Source organism: Oncorhynchus mykiss, chromosome 10, assembly GCF_057628025.1.
Source record: "Oncorhynchus mykiss isolate SJ-2025 chromosome 10, ASM5762802v1, whole genome shotgun sequence".
In the NCBI taxonomy this organism is placed as follows: domain Eukaryota; kingdom Metazoa; phylum Chordata; class Actinopteri; order Salmoniformes; family Salmonidae; genus Oncorhynchus; species Oncorhynchus mykiss.
This window is the reverse complement of record NC_143031.1, coordinates 14,472,310-14,487,403: the sequence shown is the minus strand read 5'-3', so window position 1 is coordinate 14,487,403 and position 15,094 is coordinate 14,472,310. Positions and strand designations below refer to the sequence as shown.

At 41.5% G+C, this 15,094-nt stretch overlaps 1 protein-coding gene across 26 annotated transcripts in view; it reads right to left on the bottom strand.

Annotated features, from left to right (window-relative positions):
• LOC110533377 (rap guanine nucleotide exchange factor 6) overlaps window positions 1–15,094 on the bottom strand; it is a 164,185-nt gene that overhangs the window by 113,028 nt on the left and 36,063 nt on the right. For 13 of the 26 annotated variants that reach the window (XM_036989733.2, XM_090185889.1, XM_090185891.1 and 10 more), the window contains one exon: window positions 877–1,008. The exons of 5 other annotated variants lie outside the window; for them this stretch is intronic. In XM_036989733.2, the coding sequence (XP_036845628.2) occupies window positions 877–1,008 (132 nt within the window). Of the gene's footprint in view, window positions 1–876; window positions 1,027–15,094 lie in introns of all 26 variants that reach the window. 8 more of the 26 variants (XM_036989732.2, XM_036989735.2, XM_036989734.2 and 5 more) reach the window with 1 other exon arrangement.

Sequence of the window (15,094 nt, the reverse complement as noted above, 5' to 3'; positions counted from 1 at the left end):
AGAGAGAGGGCGAGAGAGAGAGGGCGAGAGAGAGAAAGAGAGGGCGAGAGAGAGAAAGAGAGAGGGCGAGAGAGAGAGAGAGGGCGAGAGAGAGGGCGAGAGAGAGGGCGAGAGAGAGAGAGGGCGAGAGAGAGAGGGCGAGAGAGAGAGGGCGAGAGAGAGAGAGGGCGAGAGAGAGAGAGAGAGAGGGCGAGAGAGAGAGAGAGAGAGGGCGAGAGAGAGAGAGAGAGGGCGAGAGAGAGAGAGAGAGGGCGAGAGAGAGAGAGGGCGAGAGAGAGAGAGAGGGCGAGAGAAATACAAGATGTCAGGAGGATCAACAGAGGACATTTACATTTTAGTCATTAACTTTTGACTGTCCACTGTAAAGGCATGTGTCTGCTTTCGCCCCCCACCCCATGTGAGCCCTCTGCAGGACATAGAATAGGCTTCATGGGTATGGTAGTTCAGTGTGGAGTAAATGTAGGATACAGGCATGAAATCTACTTATTCTGCAATGTTTCATTCAACTTTCAACACTCAAGATAAACAATATTGTGACAACTATTTTGGGGGGGGAATAAACAAACCAGTAGATATACTTTTACAGAGTAAATCCACTCTCCTTATCCTCCGCTATTTGTATTCCTGGACACATTGCTAGCTATAAACCAACATCTCAACCACACAGCTTTTAGACGGTTACCTACCACACAACAAGTACTTCATTTAACACTTTTACAGTTTCACCACAGCTGTCAACACTACACTTACACTGAACAGAGAAAGCTTGGTACAGACACCTCAGACACAGCCGTCTATGACATCTTTCTGTCTGAGCCGAGTAGAAGTCCTTTAACTTCAGGAACATAGTGAGAATACATTAACGTCAGTTCTTACCGTGGGGTCCTGGCCGTCAGTGATCAGTTCCCGCTCTCCCCGGGGGTTGACTTTGCGAAAGCGCCGGCGGGAACGTCTCTGGGACACCTCCCTCTGCAGTGCCCCCTCCTCACCCTCGCTGGCATTGTCCACCTGAAACACATCACCAAGCTGGGCCTCAGTGCTGTAGGTCCGGGGCTCAGAGCTACCGCTACTACTAGACTGTTCTTGTTTTGAGATCAGAGTCAGCTGCTCAGACTGATCACAGTTCTTTCTGGCTGCTGGTTCTGAGAGCTGATCCTGGCTCTGTTCCTGTTCAGAGTTCTGTTGTTCAGGCTCCTGGTAGAACATCCAGGTCTTCCACAGCACAGAGAGCCTGTGCAAGCGCCTCGTCATGGGGACTGCATCCAGGACACGGGCAAGAGAAGAGGGGAGATAGGAGAGGTAGGAGACGGAATGAGGCTCTCTCTCTCTCAAAGGCTGTGATGAGAATAGTTCTAGTCATTCTCAGTCTGCTGTGTCGAGTCAGGAGGCCGTTTCTGCACAACACAGCTCACAGTGAGACCACAGCTTCCTGTAGGAAACCTTCAATATACCAATTTCCTTTGCGAGACAGAACATTTTTGATTGTGGAGAACATAGCATTACTATGCTGTTATTGCTGGAGAATTTGTTTTCTTTTCACGTTACAAAAAAAACAAAAGCTGAGCAAATAGTTGCATTTTGTGAAGTGAGTTGTGAAACTATTCAGAAACATTAAAACTAGGATAAGTATTAGTGGAAGAATACTTCAACTGTCCAAGACTCATAGGCTTTGAGGATTTAAAAAATAAACAGTACTTTTCTAGATTCACATGCCTACAGAGAGTATTTTCACCAGAAAAACAATGAGGATGATAAAGGCAGTCTAGTATGAGAGGAGAGGAAGTGTTGTAACCTAACAGCCCAGGTAAAGTGCTGTGTTTGTAATAAGTACGTGGCAAACAAACTATTACCCCTTATTCAAAACAGCCATTTTTTGGAAGGGTTTTCAGTTAAAAACAATACAAATTTTAAATTAAAATCATGTGAATTCATAATGCAGATGTCTACATTGCGCTTCCCGCGGAGTGATTGTTTTATCATTTATGCTGCTAGTGTGCTTGCTTTTCTCGAGAGTGGTGCGTGAGGCTTGTTGTTGTCATCAAACCGGCTCTAGGCTACAGTCATAGAGCTTCCCTGTGGCAAGTAATTAGGAGACATCTCGGCTATTCAACGGAAGATGGAATTACAAAGTACAGAAATACAAGTTAAATGAGAAAAACGGGCTACAACACCAAGAGCCAACAGGCCCCTTATTCTGAATGGGTTTGTTGTTATTTACTGCAAGATTTGAAAGGGGAGGAAGCGCACAGTTCAACTTATGTAGTCTCCATTACGATAGCTAACACAAGCTAGCTAGCTTAACTAGAGTCTCTTGGTTTGATAAGTCAAGTCAGGTACTATGTATCAGATTAAATTATAAATAACTAGTGAGTCCACCAGCACGAGTCTACTTGGTTGCTATCCTTCTCCCCCTCCCTCGTTACTCTGCTTCGAGCCTCTCATTCTCCCTCAGGCGTTACATCTCCAGGTAACAAACGCCTAGGTTTACCTCCACTGTACTCACATCCTACCATACCATTGTCAGTACATTATGTCTCGAATCTATTCTACCACGCCCAGAAATCTGCGCCTTTAATTCTGTTCTCAACGCATTAGACAACCAGTTCTTCTAGCCTTTAGCTGTACCCTTATCCTACACTTCCTCTGGTGATGTAGAGGTTAACCCAGGCCCTGTAGCCCCCAGTTCCACCCCTATTCCCGAAGGGATATGCTACAATCTAAAATAGATGCCCTCAAACTCACACAAATGATCATGGAACCTACCAGGTACAACCAAAAATCCGCAAACACGGTCACCCTCATAGATATCATTATGACCAACCTGCCCTCTAAATACATCTCTGCTGTCAGCGATCACTGCCTCATTGCCTGCATCCGTAATGGGTCCGCGGTCAGACGACCACCCTTCATCACTGTCAAACACTCCCTAAAACACTCCCTAAATTGTCATTATTACAAATATATATAAAAAAATATATAGAAAAAAAATTATTGGCCGATTAATCGGTATCGGCTGTTTTTGGTCCTCCAATAAAATCATAATCGGTCGACCTCTACTCCAGACAAGCTTCAATGCCATACAACTCTCCTTCAGAGGCCTCCAACTGCTCTTAAATGCAAGTAAAACTAAATGCATGCTCTTCAACCGATCGCTGCCTGCACCGGCCCGACCGCCTAGCATCACTACTCTGGAGGCTTTTGACTTAGAATATGTGGACAACTACAAATACCTAGGTGTCTGGTTAGACTGTAAACTCTCCTTCCAGACTCACATTAAACATCTCCAATCCAAAATTAAATCTAGAATCAGCTTCCTATATAACAAAGCCTCCTTCACTCATGCTGCCAAACATACCCTCGTAAAACGGACCATCCTACTGATCCTCGTTTTCGGGGCGATGTCATTTACAAAATAGCCTCCAACACTCTACTCAGCAAACTGGATGCAGTCTATCACAGTGCCATCCATTTTGTCACCAAAGTCCCATATACTACCCACCAGTGCGACTTGTATGCTCTCGTTGGCTGGCCCTCACTTCATATTCGTCGCCAAACCCACTGACTCAAGGTCATCTATAAGTCCTTGCTAGGTAAAGCCCCACCTTGTCTCAGCTCACTGGTCACCATCGCACCACCCACCCGTAGCACACGCTCCAGCAGGTATATTTCACTGGTCATCCCCAAAGCCAACACATCCTTTGGACACCTTTCCTTCCAGTTCTCTGCTGCCAATGACTGGAACGAATTGCAAAAATCACTGAAGCTGGAGACATATCTACCTCAGAAAGCACCTCAGCAGCTTTCAGCCCATCTGTAAATAGCCCACCCAACTACCTCATCCCCATATTGTCATTTATTTTTTGCTCCTTTGCACCCCTGTATCACATATTCATCTTCTTCATATCTATCACTTGTTTAATTGCTAAATTGCAGATATTTCACCACTATGGCCTATTTATTGTCGTACCTCCCTAATCTTACTACATTTGCACACACTGTATATAGACTTTTATATTGTGTTGACTGTACGTTTGTTTATCCCATGTGTAACTGGGATAAACACTTGTTCTCAACTGGCCTACCTGGTTAAATAATGGTGAAATAAATCATACAAAAATAAAGTAGCTAAAAGACTGCCTTTTTCTCTCCTCCTAACGTTACAGCATTGTTGCGTTAGGTATTTGCTTAATTTTCATTTTTCCTTCATGTTGATGATCGGGACCTGTTAGTGGTAGTTGTGATAACTGTACTGAGATTATAATTTTGTGAAGGAAAAAAAAAAAGTTCTTAATGTTAAGGATCCCAATTTTGTTTAAACGTTCACAACCCTAGTTTGTAAACCCATCAAATGCTGTCACTGACACAGTGAAGGCGGAATGCCACCACCGGCCCAGCCAGAGTAAAAACAACGGCAGACGAATAAGAAATGAGGTTAACAAAAAACATCTGCAATCGTCTGAACATTGCTGTGATCTCCCTCAACGTCTCTCTCTGAGTCGGGAAATCCCTGCCAAGGCAAACCAACTTTTTCCACTGTATTTTAAGCATCATGAGTGGGCTCTGTCAAATGCCAGCAGAACACTATTGACAACTGTTTTGGTTCGCTCAACCATGTACTTAGATTACTTTTCTATTTCTTATAGGAGTGGGCGGGTAAAACCCAGAGCCAGGAGTAGTGGGACTGAGGAGGAGGATGAGAGAGGGGAGGGTAGTCTGTGATATAAACTCAAGTCAGTCTCCGGGCGTGTGACGGAGAAGTCTGTCAATGGCCGCGGGCAATGTTTGGTACACTAACAGACACACTCAGGGCGCCTCCCTGCTCCATTATCAGCTACGTTAACAATGTGGGTCGACACAGAAGACATTTCACACTTTATTCTTACCTCCCGTCAGTAACAGTTTACGGTATAAAGAATATACAGACAAGCGTTCATGTTTAATTTAAGCAACGTTTATTGTACTCAATGTTATGGATGAGTGCGTTGTTTGGTTCTGTTCCTCTCCATCTCTGTAGCTTCCGGGTATGCTGGGATAAGGACCAGAGCTACGGTAATCGGGCTGGCTTTGAGGTGCCTGTCCAGAATGGTTCATTCATGTGAATGGGCATATTGGAAGACTCCATGTCAGTAGGGATGGGATTTTCTAAATGTGTTATATTGGTATATTGTATCATGAGAAACGTGTTGCAATGTATATAATTCCGTATGTTTAGCTGATTGAAATATGTAGGCTTTGAAGGTAATTGCTTAATTAATTAGTGCTGGGTATGTTCTGATGGGAGGGGCTTCCCCTACAAAAAGGAGCCTCTCTTTCAGTTCAAGGGGGGCACCATTTTGGATTAAGCTGTTGATCGGGGCAGCACTGTTTTTAAGCTGTCCCCATAATGTATACTTTGGATGGCAGTACTGTTGTTTTTCTTCAGGATTCACTCTATAAATAAACACCCTGAAGCACAGAAGTACTTTTGCGGCTCCGCCATCTTTTTATTTGATAGAGGTTAGGTTAAGTTTAGCCAATAGTTTAGTTTAAGTTTAGCCAAGTCAATAGTACATCGACATAGCAAAACTGCTGCTATGCCAGTCGCCACTCACCAGGAATGTCTGAGAAAATCATCAGCAGCAAGCTAGCTAATTTGCCAACAGAAAGAAAGGTGCAGTATTGAGAAACGGATGAATTGACAGTGACCAAAATTGAATTCCTGTTGCATATATTAGTTTAATTCAATAAAAAGGCTCGTGTCGATGTGCAGATAGCCATGTGACCTGTTAGCAAAGATAACGATAAACCTTTTCATCTGTGGCGTTAGCTACTATGCTAGCTAGATAAACATGGTGCTAAGGTATCAGATAGGAGCTAATTGCCAACGTAGCTAGCTAACGTTAGCTAGCTAACGTTAGCTGATAATCATTTTGAACATGCAACATTTTCAGCAACGAGCCACCTGACTTGCATTGTAACGGTAACTATTTAGTGGTGTGCTGACCATCTGAATTCATAATTGACAGTTGAATTTCAGTGAATTCGAAAAGTATTCAGACCCCTTCCTTTTTTCCACAGTTATATTACAGCCTCATTCTAAAATGGATTAAATATTTCCCCCCCTCAATCTACACAAAAATACCCCATAATGACAGTGAAAACATTTATTTTTAATTAATTAGCTAAAATGTAAAAAATAAAAAAAATATGTTTTTGCTTTGTCAAATAAGGTATTGTGTGTAGATTGAATTTTAGAATAAGGCTGTAACGTAATAAAATGTGGAAAAAGTCAAGGGGTCTGAATACTTTCCCAATGCACTATAGAGGATTGTCATCATAGGGAAAGATGGTAGTGTTTTAAAATGCCCAAATAAAAGGTTGGCAATAGGTTTAGCTATTCAGACAGTTAGACAGCTATTCAGACAGCTATTCAGGCGAGTCAGACAGAAAGTGCATCCTCACTTCATCCTTTTTCCTACCCACACTCCTTGTTAGATATTATGCACATGTATGGCTAGGAAGCAAATTTCTCCATTGAGCTAATTAACATAGAGGTAAACAGCAGCAAGTGATATGAGCGATGGAGAGAGATGTGTGAGGAAATGTGAAAGGGAACGGAGTCGCAGCCTCGCTCTATCCAAGCAGTACAATCAACTTATAACCAGCCCATTTTGAACTTTTGACTGCTACTGTATAGGGGCATAAGAATTCATAAGGGCAGGCCAAGCCAATGACCTTATTTCAAGATGGCTGCTACCTACATTGCGGTTAGCGTTGTGAAGCATAAACAAAATGAACACGGAATACGTTGATATGTTGCATTACTTAATGGCAACATTGAATGTCCACTGAGTGACTATCTTCCCCCGACACCAGAACCATGTTTGAGAGAGGTTGGTGTTGTAGAAATGTTGTTTTTTATAGTGAACGATAACTTTTAGGCACAGCCAGTGTGCAAAAACAGTGCAATTACCACATTTGGACACTTTGGAGAGGTTGAAAAGATACTTGAATGTGCCCTGGATACCCCATAACACCACCACAATGTTAGAGTGAGGTTGATATGGAAGAAATTGTGTTTTTATACTGAACACATAGCATTTAGGGATTGCAAATATGTAATAGCACTGGAATGATCTAATTTATAGACATGCCACGTTGGCGCGGTTTAGGGACACTTGGAAATGTCCCGTGACCACACCTGACACCACTTACTAAAACATCTGCCCATTTCTAGTTGTTAGGTATATCAATCCCATTTTTTAAAATATTATTCACATGTTGTGGAAGCCATTTGATGTGAACTATGTATTTCCTATCTACTGATGATTTCCTCAATCTCCAAGATGTCTTCTCTCCAAATATACCAAGTTTTTGCATGTCAGAATCATGTAATAACACATGAATAGCAGTTACTTTTGATTATGTCTATTTAGGCGGAAATCTAAATTTCTCCATTACATTTAAGAGTTTATTAAATGCATACATGGCTATCTCTGGGAAACGTCATCAAAATGTTCAAATTTTATGATATTGAATATCGGCCTAAAATATCGGCCTCCTTGACCCCCAAAAATCAGTATCGGCCCTAAAAATTCCATAACGGTCATTCTCTAGTTCAGGCAGCAGGGCTGTCATCTCTGTGAACTCAAGTCATCCATCAGGGTGTACTGAGACATTACATGAGAGCCACAGAGGAAAAGAGGTGAGGGCCACAGAGGAAAAGAGGTGAGGAGGGCCACAGAGGAAAAGCTCACACGCCAAGGCCATGATGTGGAAGTATGGCCAATTTGCCCGTCACTAGGGCTGGAAAATGCCAGGTAACTCCCGATATTACTACGATACGTACTGCAATTCTCATGATTCTATATGTATTGCGATTTGATACTGTGATTTTATTGCGATTCGATGTTCCTAACATATTGCTAACAATATGTCTGCTGCAGAGGGACAAGAGAGACACATGAGAAAACAAATTATCAGTCATGGAAATAAAAGTGCTGAAAACAAAATTGGCTCCTTATTTAAAAAGATGGAGAACAAGCTATGAAGGAAGAATACTGGTGTTTTGGTGCAGATACAGCCAACTAGCGCCAAAATAATACAGCAATATTGTCAAAACTATACATAGTCAAATTTCCTGATATATAACTATTGATTTTTTCTCCCCAAAACGAGAGAATAACAGGGGAATGGACTTGTGTCACACACAGAATGAGGTGCAAAAATTCTCTGTCATGTTTGTACTATATAACAATTATACGATGGGTTGATTTATCGAACAGCACAGACTTCTCTAATGAAAAACTAGACTGACAGCCTAATAGTGTTATCACAGCAATGTCAACAACAGAAGACTGACGAAGCATTTTAAGGGGGCATTTCAGTGTACAATTACACACTGCAAGGAGTCACTCCATACACACTACTAAATGGAAAGTCTTCACTATGAACAGATTGCTGTCTATGAAGAGTCTGCCCAAATGGAGATATTTCCTGCTTGGACCATTGACTAGTTAACTCCTGTATGGACTGGTCTCAGTGTGTGAACTACAATGGTCTGTCTATGGCTCTGTGCTCCCAGACAAGCAGGCTGAGACAAACAGACAGGGACAGAGACACAGGGTGGGTGAAATGGAAGCCATCTCAAACCCCTGGCCTGGCTGAACAAACCCCTGCAGTTAGCTTGTGATAATTCCCCAGGACTCAATTAGCTAATTGGTTGGAATGTAAGTGATTTGACTGAGTGCTGCAGCAGCATGAATGAGGAGCAGAAACCGTGGTGTGTGTGTGTGTCTGTGTGTGTGTGTGCGCGCTTGTCAGGGTTTCCAAAAAATGACTGGGAATATTTTTTTAAATTCTGGGCATTTGATGAATGTCCATTAAAATAACATCAAATTGATCAGATATACAGTGTAGACATTGTTAGTGTTGAAAATGACTTTTGTAGCTGGAAACGGCAGATTTTTTAAATAGAATATCTACATAGGATTACAGGGGGCCATTTACAGCAACCATCACTCCTGTGTTCCAATGGCGCGTGTTGTTTTACCTAATTCAAGTGTGTCATTTTAAAAGGCTAATTGATCATTAGAAAACCCTTTTGCTATTATGCTAGCACAGCAGAAAAACTGATGTACTGATTAAAGAAGCAATAAAACTGGCCTTCTTGAGACTCGTTGAAAATCTGGATATTACAGGCTCAAAATGGCTTTCTTCCGAAACTCGTCAGTCTATTCTTGTTCTGAGAAATGAAGGATATTCCATGCAAAAAATTGCCAAGAAACTGAAGATCTCGTACAACGCTGTGTACTACTCCCTTCACAGGTTGTGCAATGTAACAAGAATATTTAGACTTAGGGATGCCACCCGTTAGACAAAATACCGAACGGTTCCGTATTTCACTGAAATAAACGTTTTGTTTTCAAAATGATAATTTCCATATTCGATCATATTAATGACTAAAGGCTCATATTTCTGTGTGTTATTATGTTATAATTAAGTCTGATTTGATAGAGCAGCAGCAGGCCCGTAATCATCATTCATTCAAACAGCACCTTCGTGCGTCGCAAGGACAGCGCTGTTTATGACTTCAAGCCTATCAGCCTAATGGCTGGTGTAACCAATGTGAAATGGCTAGCTAGTTAGCTGGGTGTGCGCTAATACTGTTTCAAACGTCACTCGCTTTTAGATTTGGAGTAGTTATTCCCCTTGCGCTGCAAGGCCCGCGGCTTTTGTGGTGCGATGTGTAACGATGCTTCGAGTGTGGCTGTTGTCGATGTGTTCCTGGTTCGAGCCCAGGTAGGTGCGAGGAGGGGGACTGAAGCTATACTGTTACACTGGCAATACTAAAGTGCCTATAAGAACATCCAATAGTCAAAGGTATATGAAATACAAATGGCAGAGAGAAAAATTGTCCTATAAATACTATATTAACTTCAACCCAAAACATCTTACCTAGGAATATTGAAGTCTCATGTTAAAAGGAACCCCCGACTTTCATATGTTCTCATGTTCTGAACAAGGAACTTAAACGTTAGCTTTTTTACATGGCACATATTGCACTTTTACTTTCTTCTCCAACACTTTGTTTTTGCATTATTTAAACCAAATTGAACATGTTTCATCATTTATTTATTTGAGGCTAAATAGATTTTTATTGATGTATTATATTAAGTTAAAATAAGTGTTCATTCAGTATTGTTGTAATTGTCATTATTACCATTTTTTTAAAAACATTTTTATAAATTAAATAAAAATCGGCTGGTAATCGGTATCGGGTTTTTGGTCCTCCAATAATCGGTATCGGCATTGAAAAATCATATGCGGTCTAAAAAAATCTCATTTTACATTGGTGTGTTATGTTCAGTAGTTCCAAAACATGCAGTGATTTTTCAGAGAGCCACATCAATTTACAGAAATACTAATTATAAATGTTCATGAAAATACAACTGTTATGCATGTAACTTTAGATAAACTTCTCCGCTGTGTCAGATTGTGTCAGATTTCAAAAAAATGTTACAGAAAACACATACCATGCAATAATCTGAGTACGGAGCTCAGAGCCCAAACCAGCCAAAATAAATATCCGCCATGTTGCACAGTCAACATTAGTCAGAAATAGCATTATAAATATTCACTTACCTTTGATGATCTTCATCAGAATGCACTCCCAGGAATTCCAGTTCTACAATAAATGTTTTGATTTGTTCGATAAAGTTAATAATTTATGTCCATATACCTCCTTTTGTTAGGGCGTTTGGTAAACAAATCGAAACGCGCGTGCAACTTCCAGCGGAAAGGTAGGATGAAAATTCCAAAAAGTTACATTACTGGTCGTAGAAACATATCAAACGATGTATAGAATCAATCTTTAGGATGTTTTTATCATAAATGTTCAATAATGTTCCAACAGGAGAATTCCATTTCCAAAAAGCAATGGAACGGGAGCAACCTCTCATGTGAATGCGCATGACTGAGCTCGTGACTGCTGGCAGACCTCTGACTCATTCCTCTCTCATTCAGCCCCCCTTCATAGTAGAAGCATCAAACAACGTTCTAAAGACGGTTGACATCTAGTCAAGCCTTAGGAAGTGCAACATAACCAATATCCCACTGTATCTTCAATAGGGGCTGAGTTGAAAAACTACAAACCTCAGATTTCCCACTTCCTGTTTGGATTTTTTTCTCAGGTTTTTGCCTGCCATATAAGTTTGGTTATACTCACAGACATCATTCAAACAGTTTTAGAAACTTCAGTGTTCTCTATGCATATATTAGCATCTGGGACTGAGGAGGAGGCAGTTTACCCTGGGCACGCTTTTCATCCAAAAGTGAAAATGCTGCCCCCCAGACATACATATTTATTAGGGACACAACGGTACAGTTGGCCCACGGTTCGGTATGCATCACGGTTTGTGGGCCATCGTAACAGCACTGTTTCGGTATCTTTATATTTAAGAAAAGTGTGCACTTGTATGACTCATTCAGGGGACGAGTTTGCAACACGTAGCTCTTCATCTCCCAAACCAGTACATAGTGAACCATCACAGAGGTTCTAGGCTTCTAGGCTATTTCTTCTCTTGACTTTATATTGGGATTGGCAACTTTCATAAATTAGGTGCATTACCACCACTGACCTTGTTTGTCTTTTAGTCACCCTCGTGGGTATAACCAATGAGGAGATGGCACGTGGGTACCTGCTTCTATAAACCAATGAGGAGATGGGAGAGGCAGGACATGCATCGCGATCTGCGTCACAAATAGAATTGACTTCTATTTTAGCCCTTGGCAACGCAGATGCTCGTTGGCGCACGCAAACAGTGTGGGTGCAATAATTGAATATGTAGATTGCTAAATTTATTTTGCAACGCTCGCGCACGCAACGCCAGCGGTGTAGTCAGCCTGTTAGAAGTGTTTCCACTCGAGTAGCCGACAGTGGCAAAGCAATGCATGCAGACTGTACTTTGTTTGTTTATGGTCTTCTTACCCTCGTCATCGTATTGAACACTGAATCCAGAATGTTCCAACACAGCAGATTTGGTGCCTCTTCAAATGTGCTTCTCTCTGTCTCGCTAGCGCTCACCATTGTCATGTTGGAGCTGAGAGAACATTTGTTTAAGTTTCTCCTCTCTTCATGGGGCCCCTTTAGGGAGGTTTCCTACTGAGATGTCATTGCAAATCGTCCATTTGTTGTTTAAGGGGGAGGGGTTGCGGTCACTGTGGTGCTGCAGAGTAAAGTTGTTCAGCCCTCAGGAGCCCCTAACGGCCTGGGGCCCCAAGCAGTTGCCTGCCTTGCCTGTTCACAAACCAAGTGTCTGGTTCTATGGATCTGAATATACATCGTACATGTAGCCTGCAGCGCAAAAAGATAGTTTGGGAAATTCAAGGAAAATGTCAGACATATCATAATTCCGCGGTTCACGTGTGCGTAATGAACCATCAGGGTCGTCCCGAAATGTTCGACAACATAGTGTGTACCGTTGCATTCCTAATATATATTTATACGCTCTGGAAAAAATTAAGATATCACTGCAAAATAATTTTTTTCACTATTTATAGGTATGTGTTTGGGTAAAATTAACATTTTTGCTATATTCTATAAACTACTGACAACATTTCATCCAAATAAAAAATATTGTCATTTAGAACATTTATTTGCAATAAATGACAACTGGTCAAAATAACAAAAAAGATGCAGTGTTGTCAGACCTCAAACAATGCAAAGAAAATAAGTTCATATTCATTTTTAAATACTTATGTTTTAACTTAGGAAGAGTTCACAAATCAATATTTGGTAGAATAACCCTGATTTTAAATCACAGCTTTCTTGTATCTTGTCATGTTCTCCACCAGTCTTTCATATGGACTTTATGTCACTCCTGGGCTGGCCATGACAGGGTCTTGATCTGGTGGTCCTCCATCCACACCTTGATTGACCTGGCTGTGTGGCATGGAGCATTGTCCTGCTGGAAAAAACAATCCTCAGAGTTGGGGAACATTGTCAGAGCAGAAGGAAGCAAGCTTTCTTTCAGGACAACCTTGTACGTGGCTCGATTCATGCGTCCTTCACACAGACAAATCTGCCCGATTCCAGCCTGAAGCACCCCCAGATCATCACCGATACTCCACCAAATTTCACAATGGGTACGCGACACTGTGGCTTGTAGGCCTCTCCAGGCCTCGCACCCACTGTGAAATATATATCACACACACACACACACACACGAAGAATATAACTTATAAATGCCTCATGAGCTTAGTTCAACTGTCACACTCCATGAGAACCCAACATATAAGCTTGTATTTTTTCAATGTTTGTAAGCATTGTAGATGTAAACACTGTATAGCCTCATAACAGGGCTAAAATAAACATTTTGATATCATGGATGGTCAGTCCTTGCATCCATAGCTGTCTATTAATCTGAGAGTGGTTACATTTCTCCAGGCCCAGCTTTTTACCAAAACAGAGGCGGGGCAACCGTTTTGTTATTGTTTCATCTGTGGATTATCAAGATATCAAGGTGTCACCAACAAAAAGGGAAACATTAGGCCTATAGCAAATGCAGCATAAGGCATTCATTTTTCACAAGTAAATAGCACTTTCAGTAGTGCTCAAAACATGCCATTCCATGAGTGCAGCGTTTATTTTTTAACTCAAATCAGTCCAGCATGACAACAAAATCATAAACAGTAGGGCTGGCTAATAAATCCTTAGTTTTGGGGTCATGCTCAGGTAAAACAATTTGGCTAATCTATACTTCCATATTTCTAAGTCCTATTCTTGAAGATCAAGGGGTATAACATGTATTGGAATGACTGGAATTCTGATAGAGTTTGTTTTTTAATGTAAAGATATAATTTAGTTGTATTATTTATTATATGTAGCAGAAAGCGATAGAAGAAGCCTACATAACCAACCCATAAAGCACAATTTAACATCCACATATGACCAGCTATGTAAACTTTAACATTTATCCTGCAATAGAGGTTGTTCAATTGGTAACATACATGTTTGTCTTATTTTAATGCCTCTTAAGGGGAAAGCAATCTAAAAGTAATAGAATGTAATCAGATTACGTTACTGAATTTGGGTAATTCAAAAGTTGTTACTGATTACAATTTTGGACAGGTAACTAGTAACTAACAGATTACATTTAGAAAGTAACCTACCCAACCCTGACGGTCATTACAATTGCGTTACAGGATCCTGGTAAAATGAAGGGTTGTGTTGTGGCTAGCCACTGGATGGCTCTGAATGCACTGTCAGCATGCAGCCAAAGTTACTAACCAGTTTTGGAGCTAACTAGTGCTCTCAATTCGTATCCTGATGTCAACAGCAGTTTTATTCATAATATGAATAATAATTCAAATAATAATACATTTAAAAATATATATATTAACTGGCTTGCTAGCTAGCGTTAGGTGGTCAACAATACGGAGCTAGCTAATTAGCTGACCTCGCTATTTTCCATTGATCACTTCTGTGATTGCAAAGCCCATAGAGGTCCCGTTAGCGGCAAGCTGCACTGCTTCTTAACACTGATCGCTTAACACGGAAGCCAGCCACACCAACATGTCGGAGGGAACACCATTCAACTGACGACCGAGGTCAGCTTGCAGGCGCCTGGCCCGCCACAAGGAGTCGCTAGAGCACGATCAAGTGATTATTCTCCAATTACTTTTCTATGATGCAATATCAATTACATGGTCATCAAAACAATCCAGTCTCATTTCACCGCCCTCTCTGCTGCCTATATGGACTGACTGAGCCATCAGTAACCACAACACTGGCTGTGGTTATTAGCAGCATTACGGACAATCAGGGCCGAAAGGGTGAGGAAATGGGCGGATATGAACAACAGCTTACGTAATTTCATTTCCCCAGCCTACCACCCCCCCTCCAATGTCTTCCCAGGCACAGCTAATCAGCCAGTCCATCTGCACACAGTGAAGACTTTCATTCCACATTCACCCTCCCCTCACTATCCTCCTCCAGTGGATGCCAACCAGCGGATGGATAGAGGACCCAGGCCAGCAGAACCAGCCAAGCCAAATCTAATAGAGAAGCCTATTTCCTGCTCCCAGCCTGCTTCTGATGGAGCAGCCTGCTTGG